At 51.8% G+C, this 18095-nt stretch overlaps 1 protein-coding gene across 1 annotated transcript; it reads right to left on the bottom strand.

Annotated features, from left to right (window-relative positions):
* Positions 1–513: 513 nt before the first annotated feature.
* Positions 514–9408, bottom strand: PCARE (photoreceptor cilium actin regulator). Its single transcript, XM_059660229.1, has 2 exons — positions 5578–9408; positions 514–1059 (listed from the first exon to the last, which is right to left on the bottom strand). The coding sequence occupies exons 1-2, from the start codon at positions 9201–9203 to the stop codon at positions 882–884; spliced, it is 3804 nt and encodes a 1267-aa protein (XP_059516212.1). The 5' UTR covers positions 9204–9408; the 3' UTR covers positions 514–881.
* Positions 9409–18095: the final 8687 nt, after the last annotated feature.

The following is an 18095-nucleotide window of genomic DNA, read 5'->3' as shown; positions in this document are numbered from 1 at the left end:
AGGTGGCCAAGAAGAGCCTGGGGGAGACCGCACGTGCATGCGAGACCTTACCTACACATCCCCCACGGGGCGTGGTTGTGCCCACTCACTCTGAGAGGCATGCAGATGCCTAGCGGGGAGCATTTGAGATGCATGTGAGAGGCAATGTGGCTGCTCGAATGGGCTGGAAGCTTTGCATTTAGGGCTTTGGTGCTGAGCTGGGGGAGAGAAAGGGGGGTGGGACTGTGTACTTTCATTCCACCTCCGTCTTCTCATCTCTGGAGCAACCAGCTTCTAAACAACGCTCATATTGGGGACGTGGATGCTGAGCTTAAAAAGCAGAGCTTTCCCACCACTCACACGACGAGATCTGCTTTAGGCGGATGGAGTGACGGGATGGTCATGAGCAATGAAATGTAAAGGGAGGCAATAGATGCCAGGCCCCCACACCCATCCATCGTTGTGCTGTGTGGCCTCAGGGAAGTCACTGGGTGAGGGGTGCGTTGGTTTTCTGACCTGCAAAACCGGGAACAGGCTATCTGCTTCGTTTATTGTGGTGAGGATAGGACGGCTTCAGAGAGCGGACTCGGGTAAAACACCTGCCCACCGAGCGTAAATACATCCCTCCCTAAATGAAGGCCAGTGCTGGAAGGATTACGAGTGTCCTGTGGGATCCAGAGTTACATAACTTTTGGATTTCAAGAGAACCCAGGAGCTGGGACTGAAAACAGTGCTTGTTCATGACTTAGCAGACCCGTGGGACGGGGCACTCCCAGGCCTTCCCAGGACACCCCCGGAGGAGCTGGTTGGCCCACCGTCCAGGGGCAGCCTGACACTCGGCTGTCACTCTTCTCTTTGCCTTCGGGGTGACTGGTGTCAGTGTGACTCCGTTGGCCAGCCTGTCAGGCCACTTCTTTCCGCTGGGGCTTGTCCTGGGTGCGGCCGGCGCTGGCCTCCCGGTGCAGCCCGTGGCCCAGCACACAGAGTTCTGGGGGAGACGCAGCCCTGCCGCCCTTCAGCTCTGGGGCGCAGGGGCCGCTCCACGGCTCGGTGTCCTTCTTGGGGCTCTCCTCACTGCTGCTGCCGAGAGAAAGGACAGGTGCCGATCAAACAGCCTGGGCTGCTCCTCTGGCCCCACCCTGCTCCCCATTCTCCCTCCGCCCCTCCCTGTCTGTCCCAGACTCTGCATCAGGGTTGCCTGGCAGGTGCCGTCCTCGCGGTGGCCAGGCACGGTGGGAAGCCAAGCTCCTAGAGTTTCGACTGACAGGCTGAGTCCTGCTCTTCCTCTTATGCCCGGGATCTGCTGCTCAGAACAAAGCCACTCCCTCGGGAGCTCTGGGAGCCGGCCTTTATTTTGTTTTTGTTTCTAAAGCACTTATTTAATAAAGGGCGAGGCTCAGCTAGTTGAATTAAAAACACCTCCAACAATACAGCCCTCCCCCTCCCCACCAGCTTTACTCAGCTGCCACCCTCTTCCTGAATGGAGTGCAATGGAAGCTGCTTGGCCCGGGCTGGCATGCGGCTAGAACGGACCTTCTGGCTGCTAAGTGATAGAGTGAGAGGGGCTCTGAATGGGGAGGGACGCCCAGTGTGCGTTGGGAGCGCAGAATGGAGGGTGGTCACAAGCATGGAGCCAGCTGGGGCCGGAAGGGGGACCAGCTCAGAGAGCCACGCTGGCTGTGTGCTGGCAGGCTAGCCTCATGATTACCGCATGGAGGTCGGAGTCTGGCTGTCTGGGTTCAAGTCCCGGCTCTTCCACTTGCTACCTGTGTGACCTGCAGCATGTTAATCTCTCTGGTTCTCTTCTGTGTACATAACAATAGCACCATCTCCTAGGGCACTCAAAGGTATCAACAGTGGGTGAAGCCTGTAAAGCTCTTGGCATGTTAATAGCTCGTGATATGTGCTCAATGAACGGCCAGCTGTCACTTTGTGCTGCTTTGTAGCAAGAATAGGAAGTCACACCTGCAAAGGGCCCTTGGGGCCACCCTGTCTACTGCAGGTGAGCACTGAGGTCAGAGCCTCTTCATCAGTCACCTGCGGGCAGGATAAGACCGGCTCCCCATGTGCACAGACCAGAGGCCCTTCTCTCTGCCTGTGTCAGCGCGCTCCTGACTGTCCCGTGAGCTCTAGCATGCCGTGGGCTCAACTCCGTGTGGTTAGGCTCCTGTGGAGTGCCCAGTGGAGGACAAGTTTGACTTTGGATCCCACCAGGATCAAGGTGGAAGGAATGGGGGGCTGTGAGGTGGGGTGGGTGTCAGACCGGTACACACATATGATTTTCAGGCTGTGAGGGACCCACCATGGCACCGAGAGCCAGTCTCATCCGTGTTGGGATCTGGCCCCATCCCAGGTCCCTGCAGGACCCCGTGTGGCCACAGCTCACACCTTTCTTCTTTTCCCTGCTCCTGGGAGTCGCTGGCAGGAATGGGGAGGGGCATGCCCAGAGGAGAGGCTGTGGCACACAGTACCGGGGGAGGCCGACTCGAGGTCTGACACGTGATGTGGTCCTAGAACTCTTGCCCAGCCTCAGCCAGGTTCCACATCTGCATGAAGCTCAGGTTAGGAGATCCATTTCCTTGGTTGCCATGTGACCGTGTTTCTACCTGTTCCCAGAGCTGCTGTGGAGACAGGTAGCCTGAGCCAGGAAATGGTGTGTGTGTGTGTGTGTGTGTGTGTGTGTGTGTGTGTGTGTGTGTGTGTTCTACAGAGAGACCCTGCCTGGGGCGTCCCGTCCTAAAGACTAAAAGCACCACATTTAGGGGAGAAAGTCTGGACCCTTCCCAAATGCTCGAGTGCCCCAGCATGCAGAGTCCTTAGAGCGGCCTCCACCAGGGATTCACACATGAGAACAGTTGCAGCTCAGTAACTGAGCTTCCTGGGCACGCCTCCAAGGATGCTCCCAACCCCCTGAGCCCCGAGATCGGGTATATGTAAATACCATTTTTTCTATCAAAGGGCTTGTGCCTAGCACAGATGACCTGAAGGCGTCATCACCAGCTGCAGGCCGGCTCCAGGTCCCACAGGTGCAGCTGTGTCCCTGCAAGTCCCTGGCTGAGGAACAGGCCGCTCTGAGCGGGTTCTGGCTGGGTCTGGCTCTCTGCACTGGCTTGTCGGCTTGGCGCACGGTCAGTTTCCTGGTACGGCTTCCCGTCTGCAGGAGGGCAGGACAAAATGCCTGTCATCTACAGAGTGGAGTTCTCACAGCTGGCACGCTTCTGCTCCCAGACGCCAACTTTGCAGGGTTGAGTGGGGGACGGTGGCGGGGAGGTGGGGGTGGGCGTGGGGAATGAGCGTTTCCCAGCCCGTCCATTGCGTGTGCAGTTTCACAACTGGGAATGGCTCAGAGGTGTGGTCTTACCAGGAGACAGGGGGATGGGTGTGAGTCATTATGTGACCTTCCACGTGACCTTGGGAAGGTGCCTGTTTATGAATTCTCCTCTCTCTTTCAAGCTACAAGTACTCCTCCCACCCCCAATATCTCTAAGCATGGAGATTCAGGACATAAAACCACCTTTTTGGCTGCCCTTTTCTGAGGAAAAGCCTCTGAGAAGGGCTCTGTTTTCTCCTTGAACAATTTTATGTTGCTTTGCTACTGCTCCTGGTGTTTTAAAATGTTAGTGCTTTTAATTAATGTCATTTTATTGTGCCTGTTCTTTCCAGCTCTCCTCCTGAAGGGCCCAGTTTTAGAAATCTAATAGCCGAGCGAGTGGCTGGTGTGAAGGATAATGCATTAACATTTAGAGAGGTTCTCCGATGAAAGGCACTGTGCTGCAGGAAGCTCATTTTGGATTTAAGAAAAGAGCAATGTTATATTAAGATTCTTGCGAAAATAATCAATACTTCATTTTCTTTCAAGGGGCTGGGGAAGTTTATGTAACCATAATAAGGCACAACTTTCCCGAGATAATATCTTTATTTAAAATTGACTGCCGAGTACTTTATAAAAAAATTACCATTTATGCCTCGACAGACTGTGAAGTCTGTAGCCCGTATCACGCGGGCAGAAATGGATTGCTGATTTACACAACCTTGGGCAGTGCGAGATAGCGGGCCCGGCGCTGGCGGAGCGTTGTCTGAGCTGATATCAAGGCACACTGATAACACTTCCTCTCTAATAGGCCTCAGATTTATGTCCACCCTCCCACCCCCTGCCATGCCACGGTTCTGGAAAAGACACACTTCTCCATCTATTCTGTAAAACAGCCACTTGAGCATACCAGTCCGTCCGGTGCTCAGGCAGGCTAGACAGTGGCGCCTGGCCTGTGGCAGCCGTGTGCCCAGGCCTGTCTGCATGTGTGGGCCAACGGCAGGCGAGTCAGTTGCCCGCATGAGAAAGCACACTTAGGCCGAAACCGGTTTGGCTCAGTGGATAGAGCGTCGGCCTGCGGACTGAAAGGTCCCAGGTTCGATTCCGGTCAAGGGCATGTACACATCCCCCGTGGGGGATGTGCAGGACGCGGCTGATCGATGTTTCTCTCTCATCGATGTTTCTGACTCTCTATCTCTCTCCCTTCCTCTCTGTCAAAAATCAACAAAATATAAAAAAAAAAAAAAAGAAAGAAAGCACACTTAGATCTGTCGGCCAAGGGCGCTGATGGGGAGTCTCCTTCCTACTCTCCAGACTTCTGAAGGGAGGAGGTGGGGAGAAGTGAGGGCAGGTCCCTGGGGGACGGGGAAGCTAAACATTTCTGTTCACACCTCCAGGACCAGCCTTCCTCAAGACGTCCCCAGGGGTCCCTGAGACACTTTGGTGAGGGGTCTATGAGGTCAAAACCATTTTAATAATGATACTAAGGTATTATTTGCCCTTTTCGCTCATTCTCCCATGAATGCGGAGTGGTTTTCCTGTCTAATTGATGTGCGACATCAGGGCAGGCTGACTGGTGGAACACCTGGGAGTCAGCTGTCTCTCCGTGAAGCCACCCGGCAGCAATGTGAGGCAGGGCCGCTCCTCACAAAGGGTTTTGTTGTGGAAATGTAGTTAACTTTCACAAGAATATATTATTCATGTTCACATACAATGGGGTCACGTTTTCAAAAATTAATAATATTTCAAACATTTCCCAATTTTAATTTATAATACAGTGAAAAGTGATGGATCCCACGCACACACTCCAAGGCTCTTTTGGGTTCTCAGTCATTTTTAAGAGTTTAAAGGCGTTCTGGGACCAAAGCCTTTGAAAAACTCCCACCTGGTGCTGGTCTATTGCAGGGAGGCAGAGACGACAGAAATCAGGCTGCTGGACCTGGACAGGGGGACGGGACTCCGCCAGGGGCAAAGCACTCCATCTCAGTTTCCCCACCTCGGAAATACAGGGCTGTGTGGCTGGACTAGATTGCTTTCAACTGTATTTGTAATGCAGCCGAACCTCTTTTCAATGCAAATCCCAGGAGCCCGAAATGAGTGACAAATGAAAGCCCAGGGGCTCACAGTTTTGGGGGGCCTCTGGGGAAGCGGGCTGGGCATTCCTAGATCTTTTTCTCTAATTGCCTCTTCTCTTGGAGCACAGTTTGAAAGCTATGGACCCAGACGATCCCAAGGGCCCATCTGTCTATTCCAGTAACGGAGGGCCATGGCCCGAGGGCTCTCCTTACCTGCTCTGGCCACGCTGGGATTCACAAGCATTGCTGGTGGTGCCCGGGGCAGGCAGGCGAAGGCGGACACCTGGCTGGCAGTCGGAAGCTGTCCTCCTGACGAAGGGCTGAGGGTTGAGGGCACACAGAGTCATTCCCCGCTGCGAGCCCCCCCTCAGTCGTGGCCCTGAGCTGCTCCTCCAGCATGCTGTGGGGGTCTCACGAGGGCCCCCAGCTGCAGGTGGCAGTGCAGGGGTGAGTGGATGGGCTGCTGAGAATGACGATTTAGCTTCAAATGGAGGGGAGGTGGCTGGGCAGAACCCAGGACATGTGTTCCCAGATGCTTTGGCTGTGGCTGCCTCACTGTCTTCAGAACCTCTTGTTTCCTTGTGCCCCTGTGGGGGGGACTCAGGAAGGGGAGGGGAGGGACCAGAGGCCGGGGACCTTGCTTCTGTGCGCTGGGCAGGGGGGTTGGAGAGCTTGTGCTGAGCAAGTGGGCTCTCAGGGGGCAGGCTGGGCAGCTGGTGCTGGGGTGGCGTCACTGTTGGGGGGCCCAGTGCCCTGGGGCTCACTGGAGGGCTGATTGTGGGGCCGGGGGACCCGTCCACAGAGGGGACACTGGGCTGAGCAGGTCTGTGGGAGGAGGACAGGCTTGGGTGCCTCCTGTCTGCTCTGGGCGCCCCGTGTGCCCTCGTAGGAAAGGCCTTCCTGCCCAGCGGGGAGCTGCTCTCTTGGCTCTGCCTTGGGGCCTCAGAAGAATGCGGCCCCCGAGTTGGTCTGGGCAGGCCGGGCTCCGAGGTCCTGTTCTGCCCAGATGTATGGCTGGAGCGGTGCCAGGGAACTGCCCTCCGGGGCTGCTTGGAGAGTCTCATGGCCCTGTCTGTGCGTGCCTGACCCTGAGCCCCACTGTCCTCTGCCTCTGGGTTTCGGCTGATCGCTGGCTGGGGGTTGAGGTCCCCGGCCAGCTTCCCGGGGTTGCAGCTGCTCCTGCCGCCCCCTGACCCTGTGCTGCAGGGCCCGGTGGGGGTGGCCACGTGCCTGCTGGGCAACAGGTCAGCGGGGCTCATGGAGGCTCCTAGCTTTGGGGAAGCCCATGTTCTCCGGGCAGAGCCAGCCTCTCCCAGCCCTGGCACGTGGGTCCCTTCATGGGAGCTCCCTGCCAGCTTGCTGCTTTCGGGGGGCTCCAGAGAAATGTAGGACTTGTCCATCAGGATTTCCAGGGGCGGCGGGGGGAGGCGCTCTGGGTCCTCTGATTCATGGGGAGGGTCCTCCCTCGTGGGCGCTGCTGGCAGAGGGGGAAAGGCGGGAGAGAAGGGCCTCCAGCCTGGGCCCACTGCGGGAGAAATTTGGGGCTTTGGATACAAAGGGGCAAGCCCCCTGTAAATGGGAAATCTGGGGGGCATGATGGGGACCCCCCACTTCCTGAGGCAGGGGCCCGGCCCAGAGTCTTTGGACTTGCCCAGTGTCTGCAGACTCTCAGTGGGACTGAATGTTTCAATGAGTTTCTTGACTGAGGTTCTGGGGGGATGGGCCCTGCCGGCCCAGTCCTGGGCCCTGGCAGCCTCCCTGGCCCTCTCCCCTGGTGGGATGGCAGCTGGAAGCCGCTCAGCTGTCCCCTGCCAGGGCCGTTCACCCTCCGGGCGGGGACTGCGTGTCTGCGGAATGCTCTTGTCCTGACTTGGCAAAATGCTGAAGCTCTTGGTCAGTGAGGCCTTCAGCTTGCTGATGGTGCTGCTTGGGGCGCCCCTGCCATGGTGGTTGGGCCGCAGAGATGCTGCCCGGGTGCCCAGGGCGTAGAAGGCCTCCAGCCGCTGGCTCAGGTCTCCCTGGACCCTCCGCAGCTCCCAGAGGGTGAGCTCCTCCACGTGGCTCTTCAGACACGCCTCTGACTGGGACCTCCTCTGCCTCACGGGGCCCCCCCTGCTGCCATGGACCGTGCTCGGTCTTGGCGGGACCACTGTCCTCTCCTCCTCCTCAGCCCAATCCAGGTGCCCAGAGGACACAGGGACAAACTTGATCCTGTCACTGATGGCTTCCTTCATCTTCAGAATCATTTCCCGCGCTTGGGGGCTCCTCAGCCTCCTGGAGAGTAGCTGAAACGGGCCCTCAGGGCCAGCAGGTGAAGACCGTGGCCGCGGATGCAGGCTGTCTTCCCCCTCCTCTGTGCTGCTGTTTTCTCCGGCACCGAGGGAGGGAGTGGTCACCGACCCGGATCCTTTAGGAAGATGTGCGTCCAGGGAGACCCCGGCCCCAAAGGAGTCACATGCATTGCCTTTGCCCAGCCCTCCTGGCCTGCGGGGAGCACTTTCTGGGCCTGAGCTGGAGGGGCCGAGGCTCCCTGCTCCACCCTGTGCTGCTGGCTGCACCTTGGCCCCAGGAGGCCCTGAGAGCGGCCAGTCCTGGGGTCGGTCTGCACCCCTCCAGAATGGGCTTTGCTGCCAGGTATGTCCCAGCTGCCCGGCCTCCGCTGTGGGGGGAACCCCTGGCTTCCACTCTGCAGGCTCCGGCGTTAGGTCCCAGCTGGCTTGCTTGCCCAGCCTGTCCACCTGGTGCACAGACTCACTGTCCGCACCGATGCCACTGTCCTCAGAGCACAAGGGTAGGCCCTGCACCCCAGGGTCACTGTGGCCGCTCGCCAAGCTCTCCAGCTGCCGCAGAGTCCTTAGGAGGCGCTCATCCATACCCCTCTTCACGCTCAGCTGGTGTTCCAAGTGGCTGGCCGTGGCTTGGAGGCGGCTGCTGGAGCCCTCCAGGCAGCCACCAGTGAGTGAGGCCACCGTGTCCCCCAGCACCTGCAGCCGGCTCACCGTGTATTGCAGCAGCTGCTGCAGGAGATCCGGCTGCTCCTGGGGCTCCCCTTTCCTCAACGGCCAGGCCAGATCCTCCCCGACTTCCCGGAGGAGCACCTCTCCATCCCTGGAGATCTCCCCCAAGAGCTGGTTGGCCTCCTCGAAGCAGAGCAGCAGGAAGCTGACCATGGGCTGCAGCAGCTCCCGGGTCTGGGTGGCCTGGCGGGTGAGGCTCAGGATGGCTTCGTATTTGGAGAGGCAGGAGTGCAGGTAGGTGTAAGCGTGCTGGTGGGCCTTCACCAGGGGCTCGGGGAAGTCCACTTTGCCTTCAGACCCCTGAGCGGGAAGGGCGGTTTGGCAACGGAGGCCCTGCTGCCTGGACCTGGGGCCTTTGGGCTTCTTTTTCCACAGGGAGCTCCCCTGGGTGGTACTCTCTGCACTCTCTTCCCCACAAAAGGCTCCCCCCTGTGACCCGTGGGAGCTCTGTGTCTTGAATGGAATGTCCTTAGCCATGTGGCTTGGTGATGTGTTCAGCTGGGATGGGGAGGTTTTGGTTTCTGGGATCAGTCCTCCCAGATCCTCCCTGTTGCCTGCAGTGGAATCTCTTGTGAGCTGACAGTGACCTTCAGCCAAGGTTTGGGTCCACCCGGGACCTGGCTGCGCCTCTGTCGGCCTCTGTCCCTGGGACAAGCCCCCCCCAGAGTCATAGCAGGTGGAGCTTCGGTCCAGCACGGGGACGGCGCCCCTCTCACTGCCCCCCGGACTTTCTGGCAGAACTGCTTTGGGCTTTTTAAAAAACTGGATGCCACTCCTAGCCACGCTGTTGATGATGTCACTGTGGGACGGTGTACACCCCATGATTTCAGCTTGTATTCATCTCCTGCCCTCAACCCTCATAATTTCTAAAGAATCACATCGAAATAGCAGCAAAAGGCAGTCTTACTAGTCCATCCAGGCAATTTCCAGGCCAGAGTCCTTTGAAGTCTGTGGTATCGTGTCCTCAACTCGGAACGAGCTTTCTGACTCCCTGGCCCCCGTGTAGAGGTGATGGTGCCTGTTGTCCGAAGTTTTGACCCCTTTGCGGTCAGCGAGCAGCGGGGCAATTGTGAAGGACCGCAGGCTCCTGGATTAGGGGGCCTGCCTTAGCTCGTGTCCTGGCAGATGTGGACGGCAAGTGGGACTTTAAGCCTATTAGGTTAATCACGCCCCAGCCAGTCAGCACTGGCAGTGTGCTCTAATATAGAACTTCTCGGCACTTACTCTCTTGGGAAGCGGATTATCCCTGCACGTGCTTATGCTTTTAATTCTGTTCAGAGGCCACATGAAACCTGGAGAAATGAGCCGTAATTGCACAAGGCTCTAGAAGAGACACATTTATGGGAAAGAAGCAAGGGCGCCCCGATGACAGATCCTGGCAGAGACGTGACCTTCACAGTGTAAGAAGGGCAAACCAGCCGAGGGTGCTCCAACCTGCTCTTCAACACACCGTTCCCACTGATGGCAGGAGGAAGAGGGCCTTTTATTTAACCATTTCCCAGTTTTGGACATGTAGCTTGGTAGTAATTTTCAAGTTCCCTTCATAGAAAAGAAAATTCATGGAGCATCTTCTAAAGTTGCTGATATTCTGGCTTTGTAGTTTTTCTTTCCTTTGACAGAGCCCTGTACAACCAAGGAAAACAGCACTGTGGGTGTCCGGGCAGTTTCAGAAGCAGAAAGGACTTAGCGATACCTTGTCTGCTGTGAGCAGGCTGGAGACTGGCTGCTGGGCCTGTGCTCGGCGGATGCCTGTCACAGCCCCCAGCCCCCAGTGCATCATTAATAAAGTTCTCCAGCCTGTTTGTTTGAAGCAGAACTCATGGGAGTCAGCGCTGACTCAGTGCCTGGGGGCGCGCTGTGTTAGGCTGGAGAAGTAGTTAAATTTGCCACAGCGGCAGGCTGGCTCGGTAAACAGCAGCACGGGGAGAAAGGCTCTTCCCTCTTCCAGTTAGCAGAAGGCTTCTGTATGGAAATTCTTCTCCTCTCGGATTTGGGTCCCTGCTGGGACCATCTTTGTGAAAACCTTTCATCTAAGTGGCTAGAAGTATTTCCAAACCAATGATCAGAATAAAAGTATTTGCCAGGAGGCTCAGCTGTCAGACTGCTCTGCCTTGTAGACTGGTTTTCTTGCTTCTTCCAAGTAGCTTAGAAAGTTTTTTGTTCACTGCCACTCAGTTTTTCATTAAGACTTACTTTTGTTTTTCTTTCTTTTCAAGCTAGGGTGCTTCAAATGAAAAAACAAATTACTCTGAGTGGAAATGTAAAATGGCCCAACAGCTTTGGAAAATGATTTGATAGTTACACATACACTTATCTTCTGACCCAACCAATTCCACTCCTAAGAATTTGCCTGAGTATTGAATGCATAGGTCCACAAAAGGGACTGGCATGAGAATATTTACATTGGTGTTATTCATAATAGCCTCAAATCGGAGAGAATTCAAATGTTTGTCATCAGGGAAATAAGTTTGGCATAATTATCCAATAGAATACTTCCCAGGCAATAAAAGGAACCAACTATTGAAACATGAAAACAACCTAAATTTAAATTGTATAATATTGAGTGAAAAAAGGCAGAAATAACAGAATACATACTGAACGATTCCATTTATATGAAGTTAAAGAACAGATAAAACGAATCTCTAGTTATAGAACTCAGAAAAGTGGCTACCTCTGGGAAAAGTTATTAAGTGGGCATGAAGGAATTTCTCTCCCCCCCCCCAAATATATTGGTATATATTTTTATTGATTTCAGAGAGAGGAAGGAGAGGGAGAGAGAGAAACATCAATGATGAGAATCATTGGTCAACTGCCTCCTGCACGCCCCCTACTGGAGATCGAGCCTGCAACCCAGGCATGTGCCTTGATGGGAATGGAACCATGACCTCCTGGTTAATGGGTTGGCTCTCAATTACTGAGCCACACGGGATGGGTGAAGGAATTTCTTAGAGTAATGAAAATGTTCCATAGCTTGACCTGGGTTGTGGTCACATGCTTACATTCCGAAGTAAAAATCACTTGAGTTGCACACTTAAGCTGTGTACTTTTCTCTATGTATGCTTTACTCTGCGCCTAAAAGAGTTCCAGCTACAATGCTCTTGATCTTGGAAAAAGGTCCCTGTATTAGTTGTCTATTGTTACATAACAAATTACCCCCAAATTTAGCAGATTAAAACAGCAAATGTTATCTTGTTATGAAACCTGTTTCTGTGGGTCAAGAATTTGGAAGCAGCTCACTGGGTGGTTCTAGCTATGGGTCTCTCCTGAGGTTGCAGTCAGAACATCAGTCAGGGTTGCAGTCATCTGAAGGCTTGACTGGGGCTGGTTGATCTACCCACGTAGATCATTCACATGAAGGCCTCGATTGTTTGCTAGGTATTTGCAGGAGGCCTCCGTTCCTCTTCACATGGACCTCTCCACAAGGCTACTTGAGTGCCCTCACAACATGGCAGTTGGCTTCACCCAGACTGGGCAGTTCAAGAGAGCAAGGAGCAGGCTGTTCTGTCCTAATCTTAGAAGCAATACACTTTCACGTTCTCCACATTCTGTTGTTTTTTTTTTTTAGAAGCCAGCCACTAAGTACAGTTCATATTCAAGGAGAGAAAAAATTAGACTCTGTGTTAAAAAAAATCACTAAATAAAAGTATATGGACATATTATAGGTTAAACCACGACATCCAAAACATAACTTTGTAGAGTATACATTAGTTTACTAAGACCTCGTCCTTACCCTTTGGCTTGTTAAATAAATTCCACCCCGTGATTTTTTGTTTTGTTTTGTTTTGTTTTTGTTCTTTTTCATGTGGCCCTGAACTAATTGATCAGCAAAAGATGGTTCTAATGTGGCATTAACTTTGAGCAAAAATTGGAGGTCATTCAAGCAACCTGAAAAAGAAAACCGTCTTATTTCTCAAGTCCTATCAGCTTCACTAGTGAGCTCTCCTGAACCATGAGAGCCAAGAAAAATTTCTCAGGTCAGATCTGAACGGATGCTCTTTGCAACACAATTCCCTGGTCCAGATGTAGGTGATCAGACAACAAGCAAGCAACTACTGTATAGAGCAAGCAGGAAGAGAGAGCTAGAATTTGTGTTCCGGGCATTATGTAACAGATACCATTTCACTAGCTTACTTCCCCTGCTTTGCTGGGAAGAGAATCATTAACAGTCATTAAAAAATAACCTGGCTACTGTTATGTACCTCAGAGCAAGCCATCCAGAGTTGCTGATCCCCTACACAGTCTCCTCTATTATTGACATCTTACATTAGTGTGGTACATTTGATACAGTTAATGAACCAGTATATTGATACATAATTATTCACTAAAGTCCATACTTTATTCAGATTTGATTAGTTTTTACTTAACGTTGTTTTTCTGTTTCAGGATCCTGTCCGTAACTACACATGACGTTTAGTCATCATGATTCTTTAGGCTCCTCTTGGCTATGATAGTTTCTCAGACTGGCCTTGTTTTTGATGACCTTGACAATTTTGAGAATTGCCGGTCATATTGTAGGTTGCCCCTCAATTGGGATTTGTCGGATGTGTTTCTCATGATTAGATTGGGGTTATGGGTTTCTGAGAGGGAGATCACAGAGGTAATGTACCATTTTTATTACATCATATTAAGAATACATTCTATCAACGTGATTTATGACTGCTGATGTTGACCTTGATCACCTACCTGGCTGATGTACTGTGTGTCAGGTTGCTCAGCTGAGAAGTTATGCCCCCCCCTCAGCCACCTTTCTCTATTGCAGTGGTTCTCAACCTTCCTAATGCTGCGACGCTTTAATACAGTTCCTCATGTTGTGGTGACCTCCAACCATAAAATTATTTTTGTTGCTACTTCATAACTGTAATTTTGCTACTGTTATGAATCATAATGTAAATATCTGATATGCAGGATGTATTTTCATTGTTACAAATTGAACATAATTAAAGCATAGTGATTAATCACAAAAACAATATGTAATTATATATGTGTTTTCCGATGGTCTTAGGCGACCCCTGTGAAAGAGTCGTTCGACCCCCAAAGGGGTCGCGACCCACAGGTTGAGAACCGCTGCTCTATTGTATTCTTTGCAACTACTGTGAGCAGCCACACTTAGGGAGTGGGGAGTTATGCTTCCCCTCAATATAGACATTTTCAAAGCTTTGATACAAGTTGTGAAATTACTCTCCAGAAAAATTGCACCAGTTCACATTCCCAGCAGCCGTGTGAAGACGTATCTTACTTTATGGCAAACTTGCCAGCATTGGCTAGTATCCTTTAGAAAACACTTCTGATTTGAAAGAGGAAAATGGCATCTCATTTTAATTTGCATTTATAAATTTACTGAAGAGTTTACCTATTTTAAAAATTATATGATTTGTGGCACATTTACATATTTTCTTTCAGGGCTTACTTGTAGATCTTTATTTTTTAAAATTAAGGTGTTTAACCACGTTTTGTTATTTTCAGGATATTAACATTTTAACTGGTCATATATGTTGCCATGCTGCCCGTTTTTTTTAAGTTTTTCTTTTAATTTTGTTTGTGATACTTTTTGGGAGTACAAAAATTTTCATTTCACATAATCAATTCTTTCAGTCTTTTTCTTCATAATTTGTTGTCATATTTAAAAAGGCTAACTTTGTACTTTGTAAAATACCTGGACAAATGTATATTTAGGGAGTTATTATTAGTTTTGAATTATTATTTTTAGAAGTTGAGCTCCCATGAAATGGGAGAACATGGCCGTTTGGGCTTTGTCTCTGAAACTGTTAACAATGGACACATTTCAGGATGGATTACTGTAAATTGTGGCCTTTCTTATGGGTTTCTGGGGCTGGTTTAAATGTTTTAAAAATTCTCAAAACGAGCCCTGGCCAGGGTGGCTCAGTTGGTTGAGCATTGTCCCATGCACTGAAAGATTGCTAGTTTGATTCCTGGTCAGGGCACATATCCAGGTTGTAGGTTCTATCCCTGGTAGGAGTGGGTATGGGAAGCAGCCAATTGGTGTTTCTCTCTCACATATATGTTTCTCTCTCTCTCTCCCTCTCCCCTCCTCTCTCTCTTTAAATCAATAAAAACATAGTGTTTAAAATTCTCAAAATGGCCGAAACCGGTTTGGCTCAGTGGATAGAGCGTCGGCCTGCGGACTGAAAGGTCCCAGGTTTGATTCCGGTCAAGGGCATGTACCTGGGTTGCGGGCATATCCCCAGTGGGAGATGTGTAGGAGGCAGCTGATCGATGTTTCTCTCTCATCGATGTTTCTAACTCTCTATCTCTCTCCCTTCCTCTCTGTAAAAAAATCAATAATATATATATACATATAAAAATAAAAATAAAATTCTCAAAATGAAAGTGAACTGGCTGACATATAATACTAAGTTTTTGGGGGCCACTGATGGCAAACTAGTGGGGTGACTTGAAAATGTGTAAGTGAGCACTTATGTGAGGATGAGTTTTAAGGTGAAGGAGGAAAAGAAGTGTGGTTATTCATAAAGAAGCTATTTTGATCACCATCCTTTGGTAATTTGCATATACAAATGAGCCGTCAGAATAGAGCCATAGAGCCTTCAGGTAATGGGGTGGTGGGGGCAGCCATGAGCATGTATTTCAACAAGCAGCTATTTCCCAAAAATATATTTTTTAAAATATATTTTTATTGATTTCAGAGAGGAAGGGAGAGGGAGAGAGAGATAGAAACATCAATGATGAGAGAGAATCGCTGATCAGCTGCCTCCTGCACGCCCCCTACAGGGGATCAAGCCTGCAATACAGGTATGTGCCCTTGACCGGAATCGAACCTGGGACCTTTTAGTTCACAGGCTGACGCTCTATCCACTGAGCCAAACTGGCCAGGGCCCAAAAATATTTTTTTAATTTTTTTTTTATTGATTTTTTACAGAGAAGAAGGGAGGGGGATAGAGAGTTAGAAACATCGATGAGAGAGAAACATCGACCAGCTGCCTCCTGCACACCCCCCACTGGGGATGCGCCCACAACCAAGGCACATGCCCTTGACCGGAATCGAACCTGGGACCCCTCAGTCCGCAGGCCGACGCTCTATCCACTGAGCCACTCCGGTCAGGGCCCAAAAATATTTTTAGAACAATCTCGCTTAGAAGTTTCTTCTGAGCTATTTTTGGTTGTGATATAAAATCAGTCTAATTACTGTTGGCTGTACTCCACAAGGTAAAATAATAAGTGGCATGAAACCAGACTATGTGTGGCGGACTGGGATGTGGATAGAATGTTAACAGGCGTGTTCTCCTCTCTCCTTGTACTCCCAGACTTGGTCACAGCCGTGTGGGAAAAGCCCCCCACTACCCTCCCCGCCGCCTCCCCTCACCACTAGTTAGATACCCGAGCTAAGAGAGGGACAGGGTTTGGAGAGAAGCCCCAGGGTTGTGTGTGGGTGTGGGACTCCCTGTGCCCCACCTCTGATCTCCAGGCTTCATCTGCAGGGTCCTGAGAGAAGAGATGCCTGTGCCCCCTTCCTGGGCCCCGCCCTGAGGCTGCAGAGGGCAGGGCAGCAAGCCTTGGGGAGAAATGAATGCCAGGCATCGTGTTGTCTTGATGTGGCAGAGTCGGAATGGTGGGGTGGCACGTCTGTACAAAAGGATGGGAGCTTGTCTGCCCCAGGCTCCTACAGGTCAGAGCAGCAGGAGAGCACAGCACAATGTCCTGAGGCTTCCCTGGAGAATAACATTTAGCAGAGACGGGGAGAGAGCCCGGGGGTCCGCCCAGTTGAGGTGTGAGAACCAGGGAGGCTGGAGCTGCCCCACACGGAGAGGACGAATGAGAACACCTTTGGGTCCCACGGACCAACCAGGTCGCCTCTCAGGGAGCCCACATCATGCCCAGAGTTAGACAGGACAGACTCAGACCAAGAAGCGGGCTCCTCAGATAAGCCCTTGGGAACTGAGATGCAATCCCAGGGAGGACAAGGGGAAGGAGAAAGAGTTTGAAACCTAATTGTGGCTGAATGATAAACTTGCATTGGCTAAGGGATGACTGGATTTGGGTGAGTTTATCTGAGGGTGACGAGATGAAATTTTCTGTGCTTTGAGGCAGAATGGAGGCTCAGGCCAGAAATTACACTCAATTACGGGAGAAGAGAGAAAGTGATGTGGGTGCACACTTGAGTCAGGGACTGTGAAATCAGGCGGCCAGGTGTCAGCAAGATCTCAGTGGGACCACGGAGTCACTACGGGCTGCTCTTCCAAGTTATGACCTGATCCGCGGCTGCGGCTCAAGAGGCCGACACAATGTCTTGCCGGAAGTCATGACAAAATCCATACAAACTTCTGTTCAGAATGGTCCCTTTTCTCAGAGAGCAGAGTTAACACTTGTTGGTGGAACAAGTAGATTTTTAAAGTTCTGAGGAGGCTCAGTCTGGGTTAGAACCCCATGACTCCAAGGGGGAAGGTATGACATTGCAGGTTGTTGGCTAGCTCTGTTGGGCCCTCCGACCCTCTCTCCATCTCTCTCAGTGCCCTGGGAGGCAGAGCCTAGGCATCCTGCCCTCGGAGACATTGGTGGGAGCTCGGAGGGAGGGAGAAGCATGAGTCAGGGTATTGATTCCGCCATCTCCCTTTGGGAGAGTCTCTTCAGCCCCCAGGCTGCTTCCTTGCTGGGGAGTGAAGGGCCCGGCCCTGCCTCTGCCATTGCTGCTGGCAGCTGAAGAGGTTGGTTAAGGTTCTTAACTAATGGCCACTGGCCCTTTAAATCTGGTATCCATGGCACCAGAGGCAATGCCATTATGATGTATGTGCTGCCTGTAGGGAAGCAGGCTGGTGCCCTCACAGGAGGACTCCACCAACAGGGAGGCAAGTCGCAGCCTGCCACCACCACCCAGGCTCTGTAATTGGAATCCGCTTATGGGCTCAAAGGAGCCCATTATAAAAACACCTATTTCCATTCACTCCCAACCAACACTCTAAACAATTTGCACGCTTGCTGAGGCAGACCCATGAGGGACTGAAAGGATTTTTTCTGGGTGACATTGAGGAGACAGTGACATGATTTGGGTAAGTTGCATTATATAACGAATCTTGTCCCCACCCAGGCCTCTGACGAGACCCCATTCTGCCTAAGGCACAGGTGAGCACCCTGGACAAAGCATTCTATTATTTTAGGCACACGAATAGAGTTTTGTGTACCCACACCAGGAAAAGCAGAAACCTTGGGAGGTGAAGAATAGCCAGGCAGACCCCAAAGGAAGGTGTCCTAAGCTCCCCAGCCGCTCGCTGGCTGGCCGATTGAACCAGCTCTTGGAAGAGCGCAGCCACTCCCCGTGGACAGGAGAGCCCTGTGGGGTCTCTTCGGAAGGGAGAGAGTAATAAGGGAACATAGGGGTTCCACTGCTTTATTCTCTTCTCACCACTGAGGGAAGAACCGTGGGGGCTTGTTTTTCTTGGTCTGAGCTAACTTCCCTCAAGGAGCTTCTCCAGAGTTGCATGTAGTTGCTCGTTCAGGTCACCAGCACTGACCCTACAGACACCCAAGAGAGTTGTCCTAGTGAAAGGACACATTCATCTTCAGAACTCGAGTCACTGCCTTCTCCATAGACGTTACTTCTTTCGTAATACCTCTCTACATCCAACTCTGCCCCACTCCTAATGCCGCCCCCCTCAGTCAGGCCGCCCACCTGCCTACAACAGCCACCTGTGGGATCTCCTCGGCTGTTCAGTCCCTCTCATCGTGATTTGGGTTCAAAGCATT

Source organism: Myotis daubentonii, chromosome 12 (genome assembly GCF_963259705.1).
Source record: "Myotis daubentonii chromosome 12, mMyoDau2.1, whole genome shotgun sequence".
Classification (NCBI taxonomy): domain Eukaryota; kingdom Metazoa; phylum Chordata; class Mammalia; order Chiroptera; family Vespertilionidae; genus Myotis; species Myotis daubentonii.
Note: the sequence above shows the minus strand (reverse complement) of the source record. Positions and strands in the feature narration are given on the sequence as shown.

Coding starts and splice junctions, on each gene's coding strand:
- PCARE (XM_059660229.1), bottom strand. CDS start 9,203: ATGGGGTGTACACCGTCCCACAGTGACATCATCAACAGCGTGGCTAGG. Junction 1,060..5,577: donor TCCCAGCGTGGCCAGAGCAG/GTAAGGAGAGCC, acceptor TTCTCTCGGCAG/CAGCAGTGAGGAGAGCCCCA.